At 48.2% G+C, this 17,849-nt stretch overlaps 1 protein-coding gene across 2 annotated transcripts; it reads right to left on the bottom strand.

Annotated features, from left to right (window-relative positions):
• Positions 1-1,059: 1,059 nt before the first annotated feature.
• On the bottom strand, positions 1,060-6,416 carry PTCRA (pre T cell antigen receptor alpha). 2 transcript variants are annotated; one of them, NM_001075633.1, is made up of 5 exons: positions 6,211-6,416; positions 4,097-4,129; positions 3,355-3,675; positions 2,252-2,296; positions 1,060-1,728 (listed from the first exon to the last, which is right to left on the bottom strand). In NM_001075633.1, exons 1-5 carry the CDS (start codon positions 6,266-6,268, stop codon positions 1,226-1,228), a joined length of 960 nt encoding a protein of 319 aa, NP_001069101.1. In that variant the 5' UTR covers positions 6,269-6,416; the 3' UTR covers positions 1,060-1,225. The 2 variants fall into 2 exon arrangements, with proteins under 2 accessions (NP_001069101.1, XP_005223476.1); XM_005223419.4 differs by lacking the exon at positions 6,211-6,416 and having other exon boundaries at positions 4,097-4,607.
• Positions 6,417-17,849: the final 11,433 nt, after the last annotated feature.

Below are 17,849 nucleotides of genomic sequence, written 5' to 3'. Positions count from 1 at the left end.
AAGTCTGCATTCGCCCCTGCCCCCACCCTGCCGTCCCCTTCCTCAGTCTGTGTGTTAGGGAAGGAGCAGACCCTGTGGGACTGGTGGACAGATTGACCCCCAGAAGCTGTGTCCTCTGCCTCGGAGAATCCAAAACAGAGGTGGGAGAACCTCTTACAGGCTGGTGAGAGACGACCAGTGGAGGAGAGGTGAGGGTTTTCATGAAACAGCAGCAGCTGAGAGGGCTTAGAGGCTCTGGGAAGCTGGAAGTGTCATTGACACCTTGTGTGTGTGTTGCGGGGTCGGGGCGGGGGGGGGGGGGGGGGGGGGGCGCGGAGCGCGGGGTGGGGGACGGAGCGGGGCGGGGCAGGCAGTGTTAGAACGGAGTTCGCCACTGCCTCTTTGGGAGAAGGAAAACTACAGTAGGGCCAGTGACCCAGGTAACTGTCCTGTGCTGCCCTGGGCGGATGTCTGGATTCACATGTAAGCATCCAGATTCTTGGGGTGATGCCTGGAGAGAAAACCCTGGGTTTCCTGCCAGCGCTGGATAAACAGGGGACACACAGGTTACACTGCATTGTGGGAGCCTCATATTCTATCAGTGCAAGAACCCTGTTGAAGAAACAAAAAACAAAAACCTCTCTAGTGCCTGGCTCAGAGCTGATGCTCAGTGAATATTTGTCAAGTGAATAATGATCTTATTTGATTAATGACGTATACTTTGGAATTACTGTCTGTGCTCTCGCCCTTGGATATGATCCTTTTACTCTGGAATCCTGGCCCTGTTCTTTTCCCTCGAGTCTATACAAGCCTTCACATCAGGTCCAGCACACCCTCTTGCTGGGTTCCTGGGCCCCTCCCCCTGACCTCTCAGAAAGTTTGGGCAAGTGTGAGGAGACAGAGGGGGGGCCTACCCAGTGCCTGATGATGGGGAAAGGAGACAGGTGGGCCCGTATCTTCCCCAACCCCCAGCCCCACTCCCCAGGCTGTCACCCTCCAGAAGCCTTCCCAGATTTCTGCCTCCTCTAATTGTGCCAAATACCCTTCTCCCAAAGTAGACATGAATTAAAATACTTTTTGTTTGCTTGTGTTATATATAAGTTCTCCTTTAATTGTTGTCAACTATCTACGCATCAGATGTCCCGGTGCCTGGGTGGATCACCACCCTCAAGGGGCTTCCAATCTAATGGGAGAGACAAAGCTTTTTTAGCTCAGAAAGAACCTCAATCTGAGGGGGAGACCGAGCCTAGCCCCCGGGGAAGCTCGGGTCAGCTGGAGGAGGCAGATTACAGAGAAATGCTCCAAGGCTTGACGTGGAAAGACTGAAGGAGGGTCCCGAGCTCCAGGCCCTGAGCACTGGCGGCCCCTCCTCCCAGACTGGGTTCCTGGGATCCCGACGGGGACGGCGGGTGTGAACCCGGCGGCGGCGGTCCCGGGGCTCCAGCGGCGGCGAGGCGGACACGCTGAGACCTCGGCCTGTGGTGCCCCCATGATTGCGGCGAATCCGGTCGGCGGGGCCTGAGGACGATCCTCGGGGCGGCGGAGGCTGCGGGAGGAGGCGGCTATCCGCCCGGGGGACCTCGTGGGGCGCCGGGAGACTGGGGGCCCCAGGGCCAGACGCTCCGGCTGGGTCCCCCCGCGCGGCGGGCGGGGCGTGGAGGCGGCCGCAGGTCAGCAGCACGTCCAACAGCAGCAGCTTGAAGAGCAGCAGCCGTAGCGCCCCGAGCCGCAGCACCAGGGCCCGCGTCCCTGCGGGAGAGGAGGAGCCGGTGAGCGGCCTGGAGGCTGGCGCGGCCCCACCCGCAACGGAACATTCCCCAGAGAAGGGGAACCAGGGGACGGCCTTCCTGATGTCTAACCTCAGCTCTGACTGCTGGGAATAATAACAGACACCTTCCTAGCCTTCATGTTATTTCATCCCCCAACAACCAAGAGGATGTAGGCCAGGCAGGAAGCAGAGCCTGGCTGTGAACACCACTCTATGTCCAGCAGATGTCCAGTCTCCTGAGGCTCCCTAGACTCCCAAGAGTCTCCCAAGCCCCTCATGCTGAGGCCAACCCTCTGGGCTGCCCAGGGACCCTTCTGCTACCTCTCACCTGCGCTTCTCAACCTGGTGTCCAGAAAGGATGCTGGGGTCAGAGGATCTACCAACTTGCCCCAACCCAGGGAGGCAACCTCTTCAGGGGATACCCACCAACCTGCACTGCCCCCTCAAGGGAGCACATTAGCCCAGAGCCCGGCGGGGCCTGAGGTCCTGGGTCCCAGTACTCACCCCTGAGAGGCTCCCAGAGGCAGGTCCTGGCCGAGGAAGCATCTCCTGGCAACCAAGGAAAAGGGAGTGAGTCCTTGGGATGGGCAGTGCTCTCCACCCCAGTGCTATGCCCCTGCCCTGCTCAGGGCAACTGTTAATGGTGTGTTGGATAAATAGACAAATGAACCAGCAGTGGAAACCCTGAGCCCATCTGTGGCAAGTCCTGTCAGGGGCCCAGATCTTCTCTCCTGACTGTTCCCTGTTCTGTGCCCCTAGAGATGCCTCAGCACATTTAGACAAGGAATCAGTTTTCTTAGCAGTCTTCTTTGGAAGTCAGGACATTTATTCAACAAATGTTCCCATTTGGAGGATGAGAAAACTAACATAATCCAAAAAAAAGAAGTAAGTCATCTAGTCAGTAATAATAACAGCTGGCTTTGGACATGTTACTTGACCTCTCTGTGCCTATAAAATGAGAAGACTAGCATGGCCTACTTGTAATATGGTAATATGACCTAAATGTAAAGTATTTACAACAGTCCCTGGCACAGAGCAAACAATAAGTAAGTGATAGCAATTTACTATTTAATTATTGTTTGGTTCTAATAGGTATGGTGATATAGATATTAACCCTGGGTATACATAGAGAGGGGCTTCCCTTGTGGCTCAGATGGTAAAGAAAAGTCCGCCTGCAATGTGGGAGACCTGGGTTCGATCCCTGGGTTGAGAAGATCCCCTGGGGGGGGTGGGCCATGGCAACCTATTCCAGTATTCTTGCCTGGAGAATCCCATGGACAGAGGAGCGGGGCAGGCTACAGTCCATGGGGTCACCACTGAGCAACTAAGCACAGCACAGCATAGCATACATAGAAAGGTATTGACCTCAGGATGGAGGAGCCATTACTATCTCTCAGAAGTCACACATCAGAGCTTGGATCTGAATGAGATATCACAGTTGCAAATCCCAGGACTCAGGGACCCTGAGGCCACCCTGCTCTGAGCCCAGGCATCACCTCACCTAGATGTTTGGTCTGGTGCCTGCGCTCCCTCCCACCACATCCTGATTCCAGAGTGTGTGAAAGGGGGCAGGGAGCAACCCCCGGGGGCCCAGGCCCTGTCCCCACCTGACAGCTGTAGGGGCTGTGTGCTCTGGCCGTGGTCCCCAGCCCCAGGCCCAGTGTGGCAGACCAAGGTGTCCCAGGCTGCCAGCTCCTCGGAGTACAGGGAGAGCTGAGCCAAGCGAGTCCAGGTGCCATCCTCTGCCGGGGAAGGGCCATAGGTGAAGGCATCCAGTGAGCTGCCATTGCCAGCTGAAAACCAGATGGGACTCTCGAAGCCAGGGGGTGCAACGTCAAGGACCAGGCAGACCACCAGCGTCTGCTGCTTCCCGTCCACCAGCAGTGTGATTGGTGGGGCCAGAGAAGGGAAGGGTGTGCTGCCCATACCTGCAAGAGAGCACATACTTGTAGGGGGCCTAGAACTGCCCATGCCCTCCCAGGTCCGCATCTCATATCCTTCCATCTGGGTTTCTCTTCCATCAGTCCTCCCACCAACCATCAATCTGTCCTCCCCGGGCGTCCATCCTTCTCTCCTTGAATTTACCTACCTAACCACCTTCCTTCCCTCCATCATTTCTACCATCATCCATCTTCCCTACATCTCTTCTTTCTACTTTCAATCTCTATATATCCATCCATCCATTTATCCATCTTCCCTTCCTTCCATTCATCCATCCATACTTCTGTCACATCTGAATCTCTGTGTGCCAGGCACTGGGGATACAACATCAATTAAAATATTGTCCCTGCTCTCAGTGATTTCAATCCCATGAGAAAGGCCACAGATGCAAACAAATACTCATAGTACCTTGTTGTGCCGGCCTCAGGAGAGTGGTTACCTCTGGGGAGGAAAGGAAAGAGGTAGGATATGGAATGAGATCAAAGAAACTCAAATGCTCTGCACCTTTTTGTTTCTTTTTAAAAACTATTTGATTCAAATGTGGCAACATTTTAACCATTTGCTAATCTGAGTGGCCTATGCTTGGGTGCTTGTTGTATTAGTCTCAGTTTTTTGTTTTTTTTTTTTATGTTAAGTCTGTAGCATTTTGTTTAGATTTAATTCACATACCATACAATTCACCCATTTAATGTGTATGTCCGTATTATTTTATAATTTTAAAAAAGCCAAAATAAGTCATGTAAGTACTGCAAACATTTGTCCTGTATTTTTCAGAATAGTCCTGATGTTCCACAAACTTATTCTTTGCAATAAAGATGACTCATTTAATATATAACAAAATGCTATTTTTGAATGGGTGGCTGTCTTTTCATATAAACAGAATCTCAAAAGTTAAAACCTAGGGAAGGGAGGTGGGAAGGGGGTTCAGGATGGGGAACACGTGTATACCCATGGCGGATTCATGTTGATGTATGGGGAAACCAAAACAATATTGTAATTAGCCTCCAATTAAAATAAATAAATTTATATTAAAAAAAAAAGTTAAAACCTACAAATTCACACCATGAGTTAAGTGCAGCCAAGCTAAAGAAATGCCCCAGGGTTCAGGGAAGGCACTAGAAAATCTTGTGGGACCTGGAGGTAGGGGGTGCTCACAAAACTTTTTTTTTTTTGGCTGTACCATGCAGCACATGGGGTCTTAAGTTCTCTGGCCAGGGATTGAACCTGTGCCCCCTACAGTGGAAGTGTGCCTTCTCAACCACTGGACCACCAGGGAAGTCCACAAAAGATTTCTTGAAGGTCAAATAACTGACCTAGAAGCAGGCAGATGGTAAGTAGTCACTCAGGGTTTGGATTCAGACCTCTGTGACTCCCAATCTCACAGACCAACCCACTTGGAAAGATGACCAAGATTTTCCTACATGTCACAGAGGACCAAGCCTGGAACATGGCCTCAGACAGAGTTGGTTTGACTTTTGATTCATCCACTTAATTTACTGAGTCTTAATTGTCCCATCAATACAATGGGGTTAATCACACCAACCCAAGGAAACTGTAGTGGATAATGAAGCTCATGACCATAAAACACCTGGCAGATGAGGATTAGTATCATCAATACTAGTATTAATAAGGCATCATGAACAAAGGGAGGAGAAAAGGCTGAGAATGGGTTCCAGGAGCCTCAGCCTCCTGAACCTTTCCAGCTGTACATAGAGAAACACTCCTCGAGTTGAGTTCAGCATCTACCTCCTCCACGAAGCCTCCCAGAATTGCTCCTTCTCACCCTGGCTGCTTCCTTTTCAGAGCACAGGTCTCCCACCACGGGCTCTCCCTGCTCCACATGGGTGTGACTTATCTCCCTAGCAAGGGAGTGCTGGTGACATACTGGGGGCCAGCTTTAGAACAAGGAGATGTCCTGATTCAAAGGTCAAGGAGCTTTCCCCACCACAAACATACGAACATGCACATGCTACTAGATGAACCCGGAATTCTCAAAAGTTTAGTCCTTCGTCTCCAGCCCCCATCTTTGTAGGGGTGGGGTCAGGGGTCAATACACCTGGAAAGTCACTGAGGCCTTGAGACTTCTAAGCACCTATTGGTAGAGGGGGTTGGGAGCGAACATGAGATACCCTGAGCCCTGAGGGCAGGAGACGGGACAGGAAGGAGCCGGGGACTCACCGTGTGGCCCGTGTCCTATGGCCCTGTACAGCCCGCCACAGCCAGGCTACCCCACCCCCACCCATCATGCACACCTGTCCAGCTCACTCCAAGAGGTGAGCACCCTCCCTCCCAACACGGTGGACTCTGGGGGAGCAGGACTTGGGGGCCCCAGAGCAAGATAGCTGGGAGGTGGAGTACAATGGGGAAGGGGATAATGGGCTTCTGGCAAGACCCTCCTCAGGGGACCCCAAATACCTCTGTCCTGCCTCCCTGCATCCCTCCCACACCAGGGATGCCCAGAGTGAGGGTGTGGGCTTGGGCCCACTAGAGGGGCACAGAGAAGGGTGCAGGGGTTTGCTCACCTGTGGGCAGGGCTGGACACCCGAGGGCCAGGAGAAGCAGCAACCAAGACTCAGCCATGGCCCACCTGAGAGGAGGCAGGACCCAGCTGCAGACCTGCGTGTGGGCTGGGGGAGGAGGCAGCCACAAGACGGCCTCGCAGGCCACAGGCACAGCTGCATGTCAGCTGCTCCACCACGGAGCCGTTTCCCCGGGCGAGGAGCCTCCCGCCCCCACCCTGGCCCCCAAACCCAGCCTTCTCTCACCGGTCCAGGGAACTCAGAGCACCACACCCCCTCCCATCTGAGGAGCACTCCACAGCGTGCAAGGCCTTTTCCCAGCCACTGCCCCGGTCACCTGCAGGATCTAGGGCACTTGACGGTATGTCAGGGGCTTAACATCCAGCACTTCATTCCATCACCCAACTACTGTGAGTTCCATTTCACAGGTGAGGCAACTGAGGCTCAGAGAGATGGAGTGACCTGCCCAAGGCCACCCAGCTGGCCAGTGGCAGAGCCAGGGCTTGAACTATTTTCTGATGGCTAGCCTTACTATAGCCAAAAAGCCCAATAAGCTTATTTCCATGTAGTCAAATATAACACTTTTAAATAGAATTTGTTTTCTAGATCAGTTTCAGGTTAATAGCAAAAGTGATTTCCCATATACCCCCTGCCCCATCGCATCAAGCCACCTCCCCCACCTTTAAAAAAATTATTCTTGGCTGTGCTGGGTCTATGTTGCTGGGTGGGGGCAGTTGCGGCAAGCAGGGGCTACTCTTGGTTGGTGCTTGGGCTTCTCATTGCCGTGTCTTATTGTTGTGGAGCACAGGCTCTAGAGCGAGTAGTCTTCAGTGGTTGAAGCGAACAGGCTCAGTAGCTTTGGCTCATGGGCTCAGCAGTTGTGATGCCGGGCTTAGTTGCTCTGCAGCATGTGGAGTCATCCCTGACCAGAGATGGAACCCATGTCTCCTGCATTGGCAGGCAGATTCCTATCCACTGTACCACTATGGAAGTCCTCAAGCCCCCTTTTAAAAATGCCATTTTCAGTGACTCCCCTAAATTTAGCTGTAGCTATCAATTTGACCCTGATACTTCACATCCAGATATATATTCTGATGGAATAAGAGAGTCAATCATTGTAAGACAAAGATTTGTGCACAAAAATGTTCTTCTAAGTATTATATTAGAAACCAAGAGAGGGAATTCCCTGGTGGCCCCGTGGTTAGGACTTCATACTGCCAAGGGCCGAGGTTCAATCCCTGGTGGGGGAATTAAGATCCTGCAAGCTGCAATGTGTAGCCAAAAAAAGCCCCAAAACAACAAAATCAAACCAAGAGAAATAACTACCTATGTTCAATGCTTGGAGAAGAGTTGAATGAATTAATGTTTGGCGTATTTATGTTAGTAAATATTATGCAGCAGCTTTTTTTTTTTTTTTTTGGCCATGCCTGGCCACTTAGGGGAATCTTAGTTCCTAATCAGGGATGGCAGGGATGAGTGATGAGAAAGTGATGAGTCCTAACCACTGGACCACCAGGGAATTCTGTATGCAGTACCTTTTAAAACCATGTTTTTAAAAGAATATTTAATGACTCAGGATATAGACTAGAGTTTGGTTCAGTGTGTGGGCTGTGAAGCCAGAACATTCAGGAGTTGTGTGATTTTCACCAAATTATTGACTTCCCTAAATCTCAATTTCCTCATCTGTACAATGGGAATAATACCTCAACTTAAACAGATCACCTATGAAGTGGGCCTAGCATTATTCTCTCTATATAGTAAGAAGTCAATAAGTGTTCTCTTTCTTTATATATGTGTACACTAAATTACATACACAGAAAACTGAAACAAACAGGATTCAAATTTAAATGGAAAATATACACCCAATTTTGCATAAGAAATATATGATTATTCCTAGAAGGAAGCAGACCAAATGTTAACAATAGCTATCTCTGCAAGTGAGGATATTGAATAGTTTTTCTTTTCATGTTTATAGTTGTTTATTTCTTCAATTTTCTATGACAAACCTGTATTATATTAAAAATCAGGATAATAAACATTATTAAAACATAAAACTGCAGACATACTAGAGCTTATTTAGCCATTCCTTTACTTGTAGATATTTGGGTTTTCCAGTTTGGGGCAACAGTTATCTTTATTCATAAAGTATTTTCCAAATTCATACTTACTTCCTTAAAATTGGCTTAAAGGCCTCAATGATTTTGAGGGCTTTTGTTTAACTTAAAAGTTTTTACAATTGTAGTAAAGTGGTGGTGGTGGTGGTTTAGTTGTTAAGTGGTCTCCGACTCTTGCGATCCCATGGACTGTAGACCACCAGGCTCCTCTGTCCATGGGATTTCCCAGGCAAAAATATTGAAATGAGTTGCCATTTCATTTTCTAGGGATCTTCCCGACCCAGAGATTGAACCCAGGTTTCCTGCATTGAAGGTGGATTCTTTACCACACAGTAAAGTACACATAACATAAAATGTACCATTTTAGGATCAGTGATATTAAGTACATTCACATTCATATTGTACATCTCTCAGTGGATATCCCTCAATGGTTGCTTCTCTGTTATAACTATCGTGAACACGGGTGTACAAATCTCTCTTCAAGACCTTACTTTTAGTTCTTTTATATGTATACCAGAAGTAGAATTGCTGGATCATACAGTAATTTAATTCTAACTTTAATTTTGATAGTGGCCATTGGAAAGGGTGTGAAGTGTTATCTTATGGTGGTTTCAATTTGTATTTCCCTAATGATTAGTGCTGTTGTGCATCTGAGGCCTCTGTGTTTTAAGTCTCCCTGATATACTTGTTATACTAGTCCATGGAATTTTCCAGGCAAGAATAATGGAGCAGGTTGCCATGTCCTTTTCCAGGGTATCTTCCCAACCAAGGGATCAAACTCATGTCGCTTGTGCCTCCTGCATTGGCAGGCAAATTCTTTACCGCTGCACCACCTGGGAAGCCCCTTATGATTCATGTTAGTATAAAACCACTGCAATGTACGGAAGGCCCACACCATCCCTACCAGAGCTTCGTTGCTATTGTTCAGTTGCTCAGTTGTGTCCGACTCTTTGCAACCCCATGGACGACAGCACTCCAGGCTTCCATGCCCTTCACCATCTCCCAGAGCTTGCTCAAACTCATGTCCATTGGGTCAGTGATGCCATCCAACCATCTCGTCTCCTGTCATCCCCTTCTCCTCCTGCCTTCAATCTTTGGCATTTCATTAAAAAATAAAGTAAAAATTTTAAAAATCCTACTTTAATCAGTTAATGGCATCTCATTTCTCTGATGACATTGTTTTCCCATTTTTAGTTGTTTCCTTTACTGAGCTGTCCATAGTCCTCTTTTAGTCGTAGTGTCTAATTAATTTTGTAAGGGCTTTAACATATTAAAGATATCAACTCTTTGTATAATGCACTTTCGTCATTGTTGTTTCAGTCGATAAATTGCGTCTGACTCTTTGTGACCCCATGGACTGTAACCTGCCAGGCTCCTTTGTCCATGGGATTTCCCAGACAAGAATACTGGAGAAGGTTGCCATTTTCTTCTCCAGGGCATCTTCCTGATCCAGGGATGAAATCCGAGTCTCCTCATTGCAGGTGGACTCTTTAGCACTTAGCCACCTGGGAAGCCCTATAATGCACTTGGCTGGAGCCTTTTACCAATTCACTGACTACTTTTAATTTCACTTTTTAAAAAAACCCTGCAGTTATTTGTTTTGTATGAACCAACATATCCATCTTCCCTATTGGGATTTAGCTCATACTTTTAAAGCCTAGAAAATCCTCTCCCCTCTAAAGGATGGATACATTCCCACTTGTCTTTTTGTGCAAGTGTTGTTTAATCCCCCACCTCCCATTTAACGCCATCGGGAACTGAATTAATTTTGGTATGTTGTAGAAGATGTGCCTCTAAATTTCATTTTTTTTCCCCCAAAGAACAAATCAATTATCCCAGGATTATTCATAGATAATCCTTCTTGTCCTCACTATTTGCAAAACATTCTTTATTACATGTTAATATCTTTTACATTGGCGGGTTTATTTCTTCCTGGCTTTCTGATTTCTTTATCCTGGTACCATCTTCACTCGTTTCCGCCTGGATGGTAATTTTAATAATCTTGTCAATGGCACTCCCCGGTGTCCTGAGGGACCCCCTTGGCCCAGGTTGAGTTCCCACCCCTTTCCCGCGGGGCAGCCTGGAGGCCTCGGGTGCCACGTGTTCCCAGGCGCCACCCTGGCCCAGGTGCTCTCAGTCTTGAAGTCTCAGTGGGTTCCCCCCGGGAGGGGGAGGGAGAGAGGCAGGTGTCCTTAACGACTCTCCTGCCTTCCAGCCGGTGGAGGTGCTGGCTTGGGCTCAGTTACCACAATACAGATGGGGAAGAGCCCTTTGGCTTGCTTTGTTTTTGAGTTTCAAGATCTTCCCAGAATAAGAAGGCTGAAGACCCCCACCCCCATCCGTGCCATCAGCAGCCTGCCTCACCTGCTGTCTGACTGGGCCACCTCGAGTTGGGACAGCTACCCTTCTACTGGCCCATTCCCAGCTCCCTGACACAGGTTGGCCTGGAAGATTTCTTTGCCTGCTCTTACATTGGTTCCCTCCTTCCAGCAGCCCCAGGAATCTCCCCCCTCCCCGACCCCACAGCCTGGCAGATTCTAAAGATGCCCTCCCCCCAGGATGGTGAGGATGCTGGTTTTAGATCCCAGAACTGAATCCCTTCTCTGAGCTCCTCACTTGGGACAGAAACTGCCATTTGCAGATCCGCAACATAGAGCCAGAGAGTGTTCACAGACATCTCATTTAATCCTCAGTTCAACCTCTCAGATCATGTGTTATCATCCCAATTTTGCAGTCGAGGAAACTGAGGCTCTGAAAAATGCAGTTACATCGCAGAGGATTCTCTGGTAGGCACGTGAAGTTGGGCATTCATTCCAGGTATGTGTTCATAGGTCTGTCTCTCTCCAAAGCTTTTTTCACAAGGTTGTGGGGAGAATTCAACTTAATATGGGGACCCACCTGACTGCTGGGTACACAGCGTATTATCCTTCTCCCCTCTGTTTTCACAGGCACAGGTAGAAAACCCAGGGCTGTTGTTAAACTGAGATGAGCCACATAGAATGTGAAAAAGAAAGTTTAGGGAAAGTAGCAATGCTTACTAGAGAAGACTGCTGATGCTGCCAATAACTACGGAGTGTGAATCTGACGTACCTGATTCAACCGTAACCAGAGGGGCAAACAGGGAGTCAGCATGTGTATTTCTACTGAAATATCGAGTAGAAGTTTCTTTTAGTAACATCAATGGGAGACTTCCCTGATGGTCCAGTGGCTAAGACTCTGAGCTCCCAATGCAGGGGGCCCTAGTCCCATCCCTGGTCAGGAAACTAGATCTCACATCCTGCAAATGAAGACCCAGTGCAGCCTTAAAAAAAGTATTGACAGGGATACCTAGTCCACTGACCAACTTAAAATCCTACAGTAATTTTTATTTATTTACTTATTTTTTGGCCACACCTGGCAACATTCAGGATCTTAGTTCCCCCACCAGGGATCAAACCTGCACACCCCACAGTAGAAGGGTGGAGTCTTAACCACTGGGCCCCCAAGGATATCCCCCCTACAATAATATTTAAAATGAAAAATTAAAATCACCTCAATGTTCAATATTAAGGTAATGACTGAATAAACTAGGATAAGTCTACATGATGAAATATTATGCAGGCCTTAAAATGTCCTTTCATTCAGACCCGTTTATTGGTCTGTTTTATGCCAAAGTTTGGGGCTGGACATAATAAGACAAAAAGAGAAACTCCTTGTGGTCATGGAAGGAGACAGACTCAGAAACAGATCAGGGACTTGGAGTATGACAGAGGCCGTGACTGAAGCATGTATGTGTGTATATTTAGAGGTAGAGAATGGGGTACTAGAAGAGGGAGATTATTCTTCTAGATCTGGAGTGAGAATCAGGAAAATTCTTTAGAAGATGATGCTTGGGCCAAGTCTTGATTCTTTCTAAAAAGTTTGTAATGCCATGGATGTGAACTTGGGCAAACTTCGGGAGATGGTAAGGGACAGAGCGGACTGGCATGCTGCAGTCCATGGGGTTGCCAAGAGTCGGACATGTCTGGGCGACTGAACAATGACAAATGCTATGGAAAACTTTTATTATGATGTTAAAGGATGTTCATGGAGACACCACACCAGCGTGGGTTGCTTAACACCAAGTTTAATTTACATAAGAAAGACGTAAATTTTATTCTGTGTACACTATTGTTATTTTAGGGTTTCTGTTGCTCATTGCCAAACTAATCCTAATTAAAATACACGTTGTATGTGCCATGGTCCTAGCAGAAACACTGATGGGTAATTTGAAGAGAGTTTAATAAAGGGATTGTTTGTAAAGGTGTGGGCAGGGTATAAAGAAATCGCTAAGGCTGCTGCAGCACCCCATGGCTAGTAATAGTGAGGTGTCAGCCCCTGAGGCCAGAAAAGGGGAGGGGAGCAGTTACAGGAACCCAGAGCCAGAGACAGCTGTGTGGAGAGGGTCCTTGAAAACACACAAGGAGCTGTGACCTCCCAATAATGGAGGTGCTGCTGATCTGGCAGGGAGGGAAGGAGAATAAAGGACCTGACTTTGCCATCTTCCCATCCTTAGGCCTCTGGCTGGTCCCCCACTGACAAATAGGGGGTGTGGGAGTCCTCTGAGACTTTCCAGGTCACAGGGCTGGTGGGATGGGAAGAGGGAGGGAGAATCTGGAAGGTCACAGAGAAGCTCCTCTTAAGCTTTGTGCAGATGAAAAATCCACATCCCCAACACAGAGAACACTCAGGGACCCATCAACTACTGTATCATTGGGAAGTGATGTCATATGTCAACCGAAACCTAAAATATTAGCTCCCATCGGTGTTGTTCACATAAGGTAGCAGGGGACAATGGGGGTTATGAGAACTAAGTTCATATTCACAGCTGCCTCCTTTGCCCTCCAGTGATGTATTCCTTTTATCCTTTGCCAGCACCTTGGCTGGACTGGGTTCTTTACCTGGTGGTGACTCAAACCTTTATTCCTATGGGGTCTGAGTCCTTGAGAATCTTGACATAGTGGGTTGCTGAAGTTTTCTGTTAACCAGGACAACTAAGCAGAGAATTCTTTTTTAGGGAACTGATTCTTTAAAAAAAAAAACCAAAAACATTTATTTATTTGACTGCACTGGGTCTAAGTTTCAGCACTGAGCAGTGACTTAAGAGGCACTTAGTAAATCCCCAGGGTTCCAGATCTAGTGCCTACCTCTAGAGTGTGGTAGCAAGCAAAATTTTCTCTGGTAATTGAGATTAGTCAACCCAGATATTACACTAACCTCTTTCTCTGCCTGCTGGTTCAGTAGCATGAGAAACCAAAATGGCCAGGGGTCATCTCAGCTTTTCTAAATCATCAGTACTAGGATCATTCCACAGTGCAAGTGTTTCTCCCTTGAATGCTAAGTTGCCAGACTCCCTGAGGTCAAGGTTATGGGGATGGGTAGCAAAAGTTCTTCCAGTAGATCCTAAACTTTAGCTATAATAGGGAAAATCCTGAAGCTACCCCGACCTCTTGGTTGTATATATGTGTGTGTGCTCAGTCGCTTCGGTTGTGTCCGACTCTTTGCGACCCTATGGACTATAGCCTGCAGACTCCACTGTCCATGGGGAGTCTCCAGGCAAGAATACTGGAGTGGGTTGCCATTCTCTTCTCCAGGGGATCTTCCCAACCCAGGAATCAAACTCATGTCTCCTGCATTTCCTGCATTGTAGGCAGATTCCTTATTCACTGAGCCACCAGGGAAGTCCCAGTGTATTGGGACACACAATTTTGGTTTTGGCTTAAAGAATACACTGTATCCTACAGGATAGAACATCCACCTTGTAGGCTGTAGTTTCTCTGCTCTAACTGAGCCTAGAGCTGGTCCGTCCTCCATTCTATCAAGCCAACTGCTCCTGGGTCATGGGGCACCTGGTAAGACCGGTGAATGCCTTGGGTATGAGCTCATCTATATGCTTTCTTGGCAATAATACACGTGCCCATGTTGCAGGCGATGTTATGTGGCATGCTATGGAGATGGATAAGGTATTCTTTAAGTCCATAAATAGTGGTGATGACAGAAGCACTGGAGGCAACAGTGAATTCATATCTGGAACATGGGTTCTCTTGAAGATAAAGCACAGTGCATCCATTCTAGGGGGGGCCAATCAAGTCAAAATGAGAATGGTGCTCTGTCAGGCTGTAAGTAGGATGGTCACTCAGCACTGGCCACAGCCAGACTAGCCTCAAGGACCATGGGAAGTCCTCAGGGAAGACCATGTTATTAAGCCAAAGCATAGCTTCCATGCCTGCTACCATGGGTCCACTGAACAAGCCCTGGAGTGCCAGGGGAAAAGGCTGACCGTGGTCCACAGCCTGTCATTTTTGCCCAACTGCTGACCATTCTTTCCCATGCTTTATTCTGGGTCATTCTTTGGTTGTTAAGCATCACCACCTGCTGTTTACCCCACTAGGATACCATTATTCTCATCAAGATCAGGGAATTCAGTTTCACTATCTGGTATCCCTCATTAGCATCTCCAGCCTACAGAGGATGGCCATCAGAGCTAGTCTAGGAGCTGGTGGCCCTCACCAAGGCATTTTTGGATTTTATTTATGTACTTATTTTTGGCTGTGCTGGGTCTCTGTTGCCAAGTGTGGGCTCTCTCTAGTTGTGGCGAGCGTGGGCTACTCTCTGGTTGTGGTGTGAGGGCTTCTCATTGTTGCAAATCACAGGCTGTAGGGCATGCAGGCTTCAGTACTTGTGGCACATGGGCTCTGGAGTGAGCTCACAGCTCAATGACTCCAGAGCGCCAGCTCAGCAGTTTCGCCCACAGGCTGCCTTGCAGCGTGTAGAATCTTCCCAGACCATGGATCAAACCCATGTCCCCTACACTGACAGGGGATTCTTAACCACTAGACCACGAGAGAAGTCCACTGATGCATTTCTTAATCCTCTGGTAAAAGGGAGTGTTTTCCAGACCACCTTAAAATACACGGCTAGGAGTAGTTAAGCAGATTGCACATAGTAAATCCAATCCAGCATTCCCATCTCTCTGAGATTTTGGATTCCTTCCTTTATAGTATGCCAGGGAAATTCTGGCATTTCAAGTTTATTAATTCTAGGCTACCAGTAAGTCCAGGCTTTAATTAAGCATCTTAGCAGACTATTAATTCCTCTCCCAGGTGCTTGAGCCAACACATAAAACCCCAAATCCTGTATGAGCATCCATGGCCATGAGTTTGGCCAAACTGTATCTTATCTTGGCCAAACTGTATCCACCCTCCCGAGTCTATTTCCCTTAGAACTTCTCCCACACATGCTCCCATGGCTCCTGCCAAGGCAGTTTGGCAAGGGCTTGTGACTCTGGGCATCGTTTTCTCAGCATGGGCCTTGTGCTCCTCCACCCAGGCTGTGCTGAGATCTAACTCATGAAGGGCCTGGGGTCAGAAGGGATGGAGGGGGAGGGGTTCTGAGACTGGCCTCCTAGGAGACAGGATCACGACAAGAGGAGGCTGTCTCTATGGACAAGACACTTCAAGAGAATCTGGGAATTCAAGTTCTTAGTCTTGTCCGTGTCTGCCCAAATGTCCCCATCTCAAGGTCCACCCTTTCCCATCAATGCCCTCATCTTAGCATAAGAGACCTAGAGGGGTGAGGTTTTTTGTTTTTTTTTTGGCTATGGCTTGCTGGATCTTAGTTTCCCAATTGTCAGTTAAAGCTCAGAGTTACAACCACTGAATGGCCAGGGAATTCCCTATAGGTATTTAATAAGCCACATAAGCCCTCTCTAGGAGATGCAGGTTCAATCCCTGGGTCGGGAAGATCACCTGGAGAAGGAAATGGCAACCCACTCCAGTATTCTTGGCTAGAGAAGTCCATGGACAGAGGAGGCTGGCAGGCTAGAGTCCATGGGGTCACAAAGAGCTGGACACGACTTAGCGATTAAAAAACAACAACAACAATGAACTCTATCTGTAGAAGGTGAGGGACTCCTTCAAGGTCCCATCAAGGAGTCCACATTGCTCACTCACTTTCCTCATCAGGCACTGGTAACTCCCAGATCTCCTTTCTCCTGCAAGTGTTCCCGAGGCCATCAGAAGGTCACCTATGACTGAAACTGACATAGGCCACAGAGAGAAGGTGAGTTCTCCCTTCATCCAGTGTTCGGTTAAAAACCCCAACTGGAGTACCATGTAGTCTAGTGCTAAGTGCCTGTAGTTAGCAGAGAACCCACAAGTTCAAGAGCACAGTCCCCAACAAGACTACGCTTAGTTCAGATGCCAACTGCAAATTCAGAGTCCTGGGCCACAGGCCGTTTTGTCTCACTGGGTACAAATTTGGGAGATGCCGCAACCCCTTGAGTTCAGTAATTTGCTAGACAACTCACAGAGCTCAGGAAAGTTCTGTTCTTAGGATTACAGTTTTGTTAGTATGTGTGAGAGTGTGTGTGTGCATGTGCACACACACCCTCTCAGTTGTGTCCCACTCTTTGTGACCCCGTGGACTGTAGCCCACCAGGCTCCTCTGGCCATGGGATTCTCCAGGCAAGAATACTGGAGTGGGTTGCCATTTCCATCTCCAAGGAATCTTCCCAACCCAGGGATCGAACCCACATCTCTTGTATCTCCTGCATTCGCAAGCGGGTTCTTTACCAGCTGAGCCACCTTTTGTTAGAGAGGGTATCAACCAGTGAAAGTGTGTGTATTAGTTCACTCTTGAGTCCAATTCTTTGTGACCCCAGGGACAGTAGCCAGCCAGTAGCCTGCCAGGCTCCTCTGTCCTTGGAATTCTCCAGGCAAGAATACTGGAGTGGGTTGCAATTTCTGCCTCCAGGGGATCTTCCCAGACCAGAGATCAAACCCAGGTCTCCTGCATTGCTGGTGGATTTTTTACAATCTGAGCCACAGGGAATCAGAAGGACCAGTCAGATGAAGAGGCACCTAGGGCAAGGTCTGAGGATGGCCTGCATTCAGGGCTTCTGTGTCATCTGGTGGAGCCAGGGCATGCTACCCTCCCGATACATTGATGAGTTCATCGATCAGGAAGCTCCACTGAGCTTTGTGTCCAAAGTTATTATAGAGGGTCCATTCCATAGGAGAAGAGTCGGACATGACTGAGCGACTGAACTGAACTGAACTGATTCCATAGGCACTGCTGATTAAACCATTGGCTGGAGGCTGAACTCAGTCCCACTTCCTGGACCCCCCATGGCTCAAAGCCCCAACCCTCTAATCATATGACTGGTCGTTCCCAGTCCTGAAACCCCTAAATGGGGCCAACACGAGTCACTTTCTTTGCATAAATGATCAGGGCCCACCATGAATATCACTTGTAATACCTGGGAAATTCCCAGGATTTAGTCTCCTTGTGAGGAACCAGGGACAAAGGCCAAATTCTTTATTATACGACACTAGTGTGGTCAGTTTCCTCCAGACTGATCTCTATAGCTCACCCTTTCCAACTTTTTGACAAATTTCAAACTGTTTAGATTCACTAATTCTTAGCAGTTTTGCCATATAAACCTTTTCTCTCGCATCATGACATTCACCCGTAAGTACCTCAGCATGTATCTCCTATTCCCCACATAAG

This window comes from Bos taurus, chromosome 23 (genome assembly GCF_002263795.3).
Source record: "Bos taurus isolate L1 Dominette 01449 registration number 42190680 breed Hereford chromosome 23, ARS-UCD2.0, whole genome shotgun sequence".
NCBI lineage: Eukaryota > Metazoa > Chordata > Mammalia > Artiodactyla > Bovidae > Bos > Bos taurus.
This window is presented reverse-complemented; position numbering and strand designations above follow the sequence as displayed.

Excerpts from the sequence above, each read along its gene's own strand:
- PTCRA (XM_005223419.4), bottom strand. The coding sequence starts at position 4,247 with ATGGTTAAAATGTTGCCACATTTGAATCAAATAGTTTTTAAAAAGAAA. Across the intron at positions 3,676-4,096 it reads CCTGAGGCCGGCACAACAAG|GTATGGGCAGCACACCCTTC; the intron begins GTACTATGAGTA and ends GCTCTCTTGCAG. Across the intron at positions 1,729-2,251 it reads CCTCTGGGAGCCTCTCAGGG|GGACGCGGGCCCTGGTGCTG; the intron begins GTGAGTACTGGG and ends CCTCTCCCGCAG.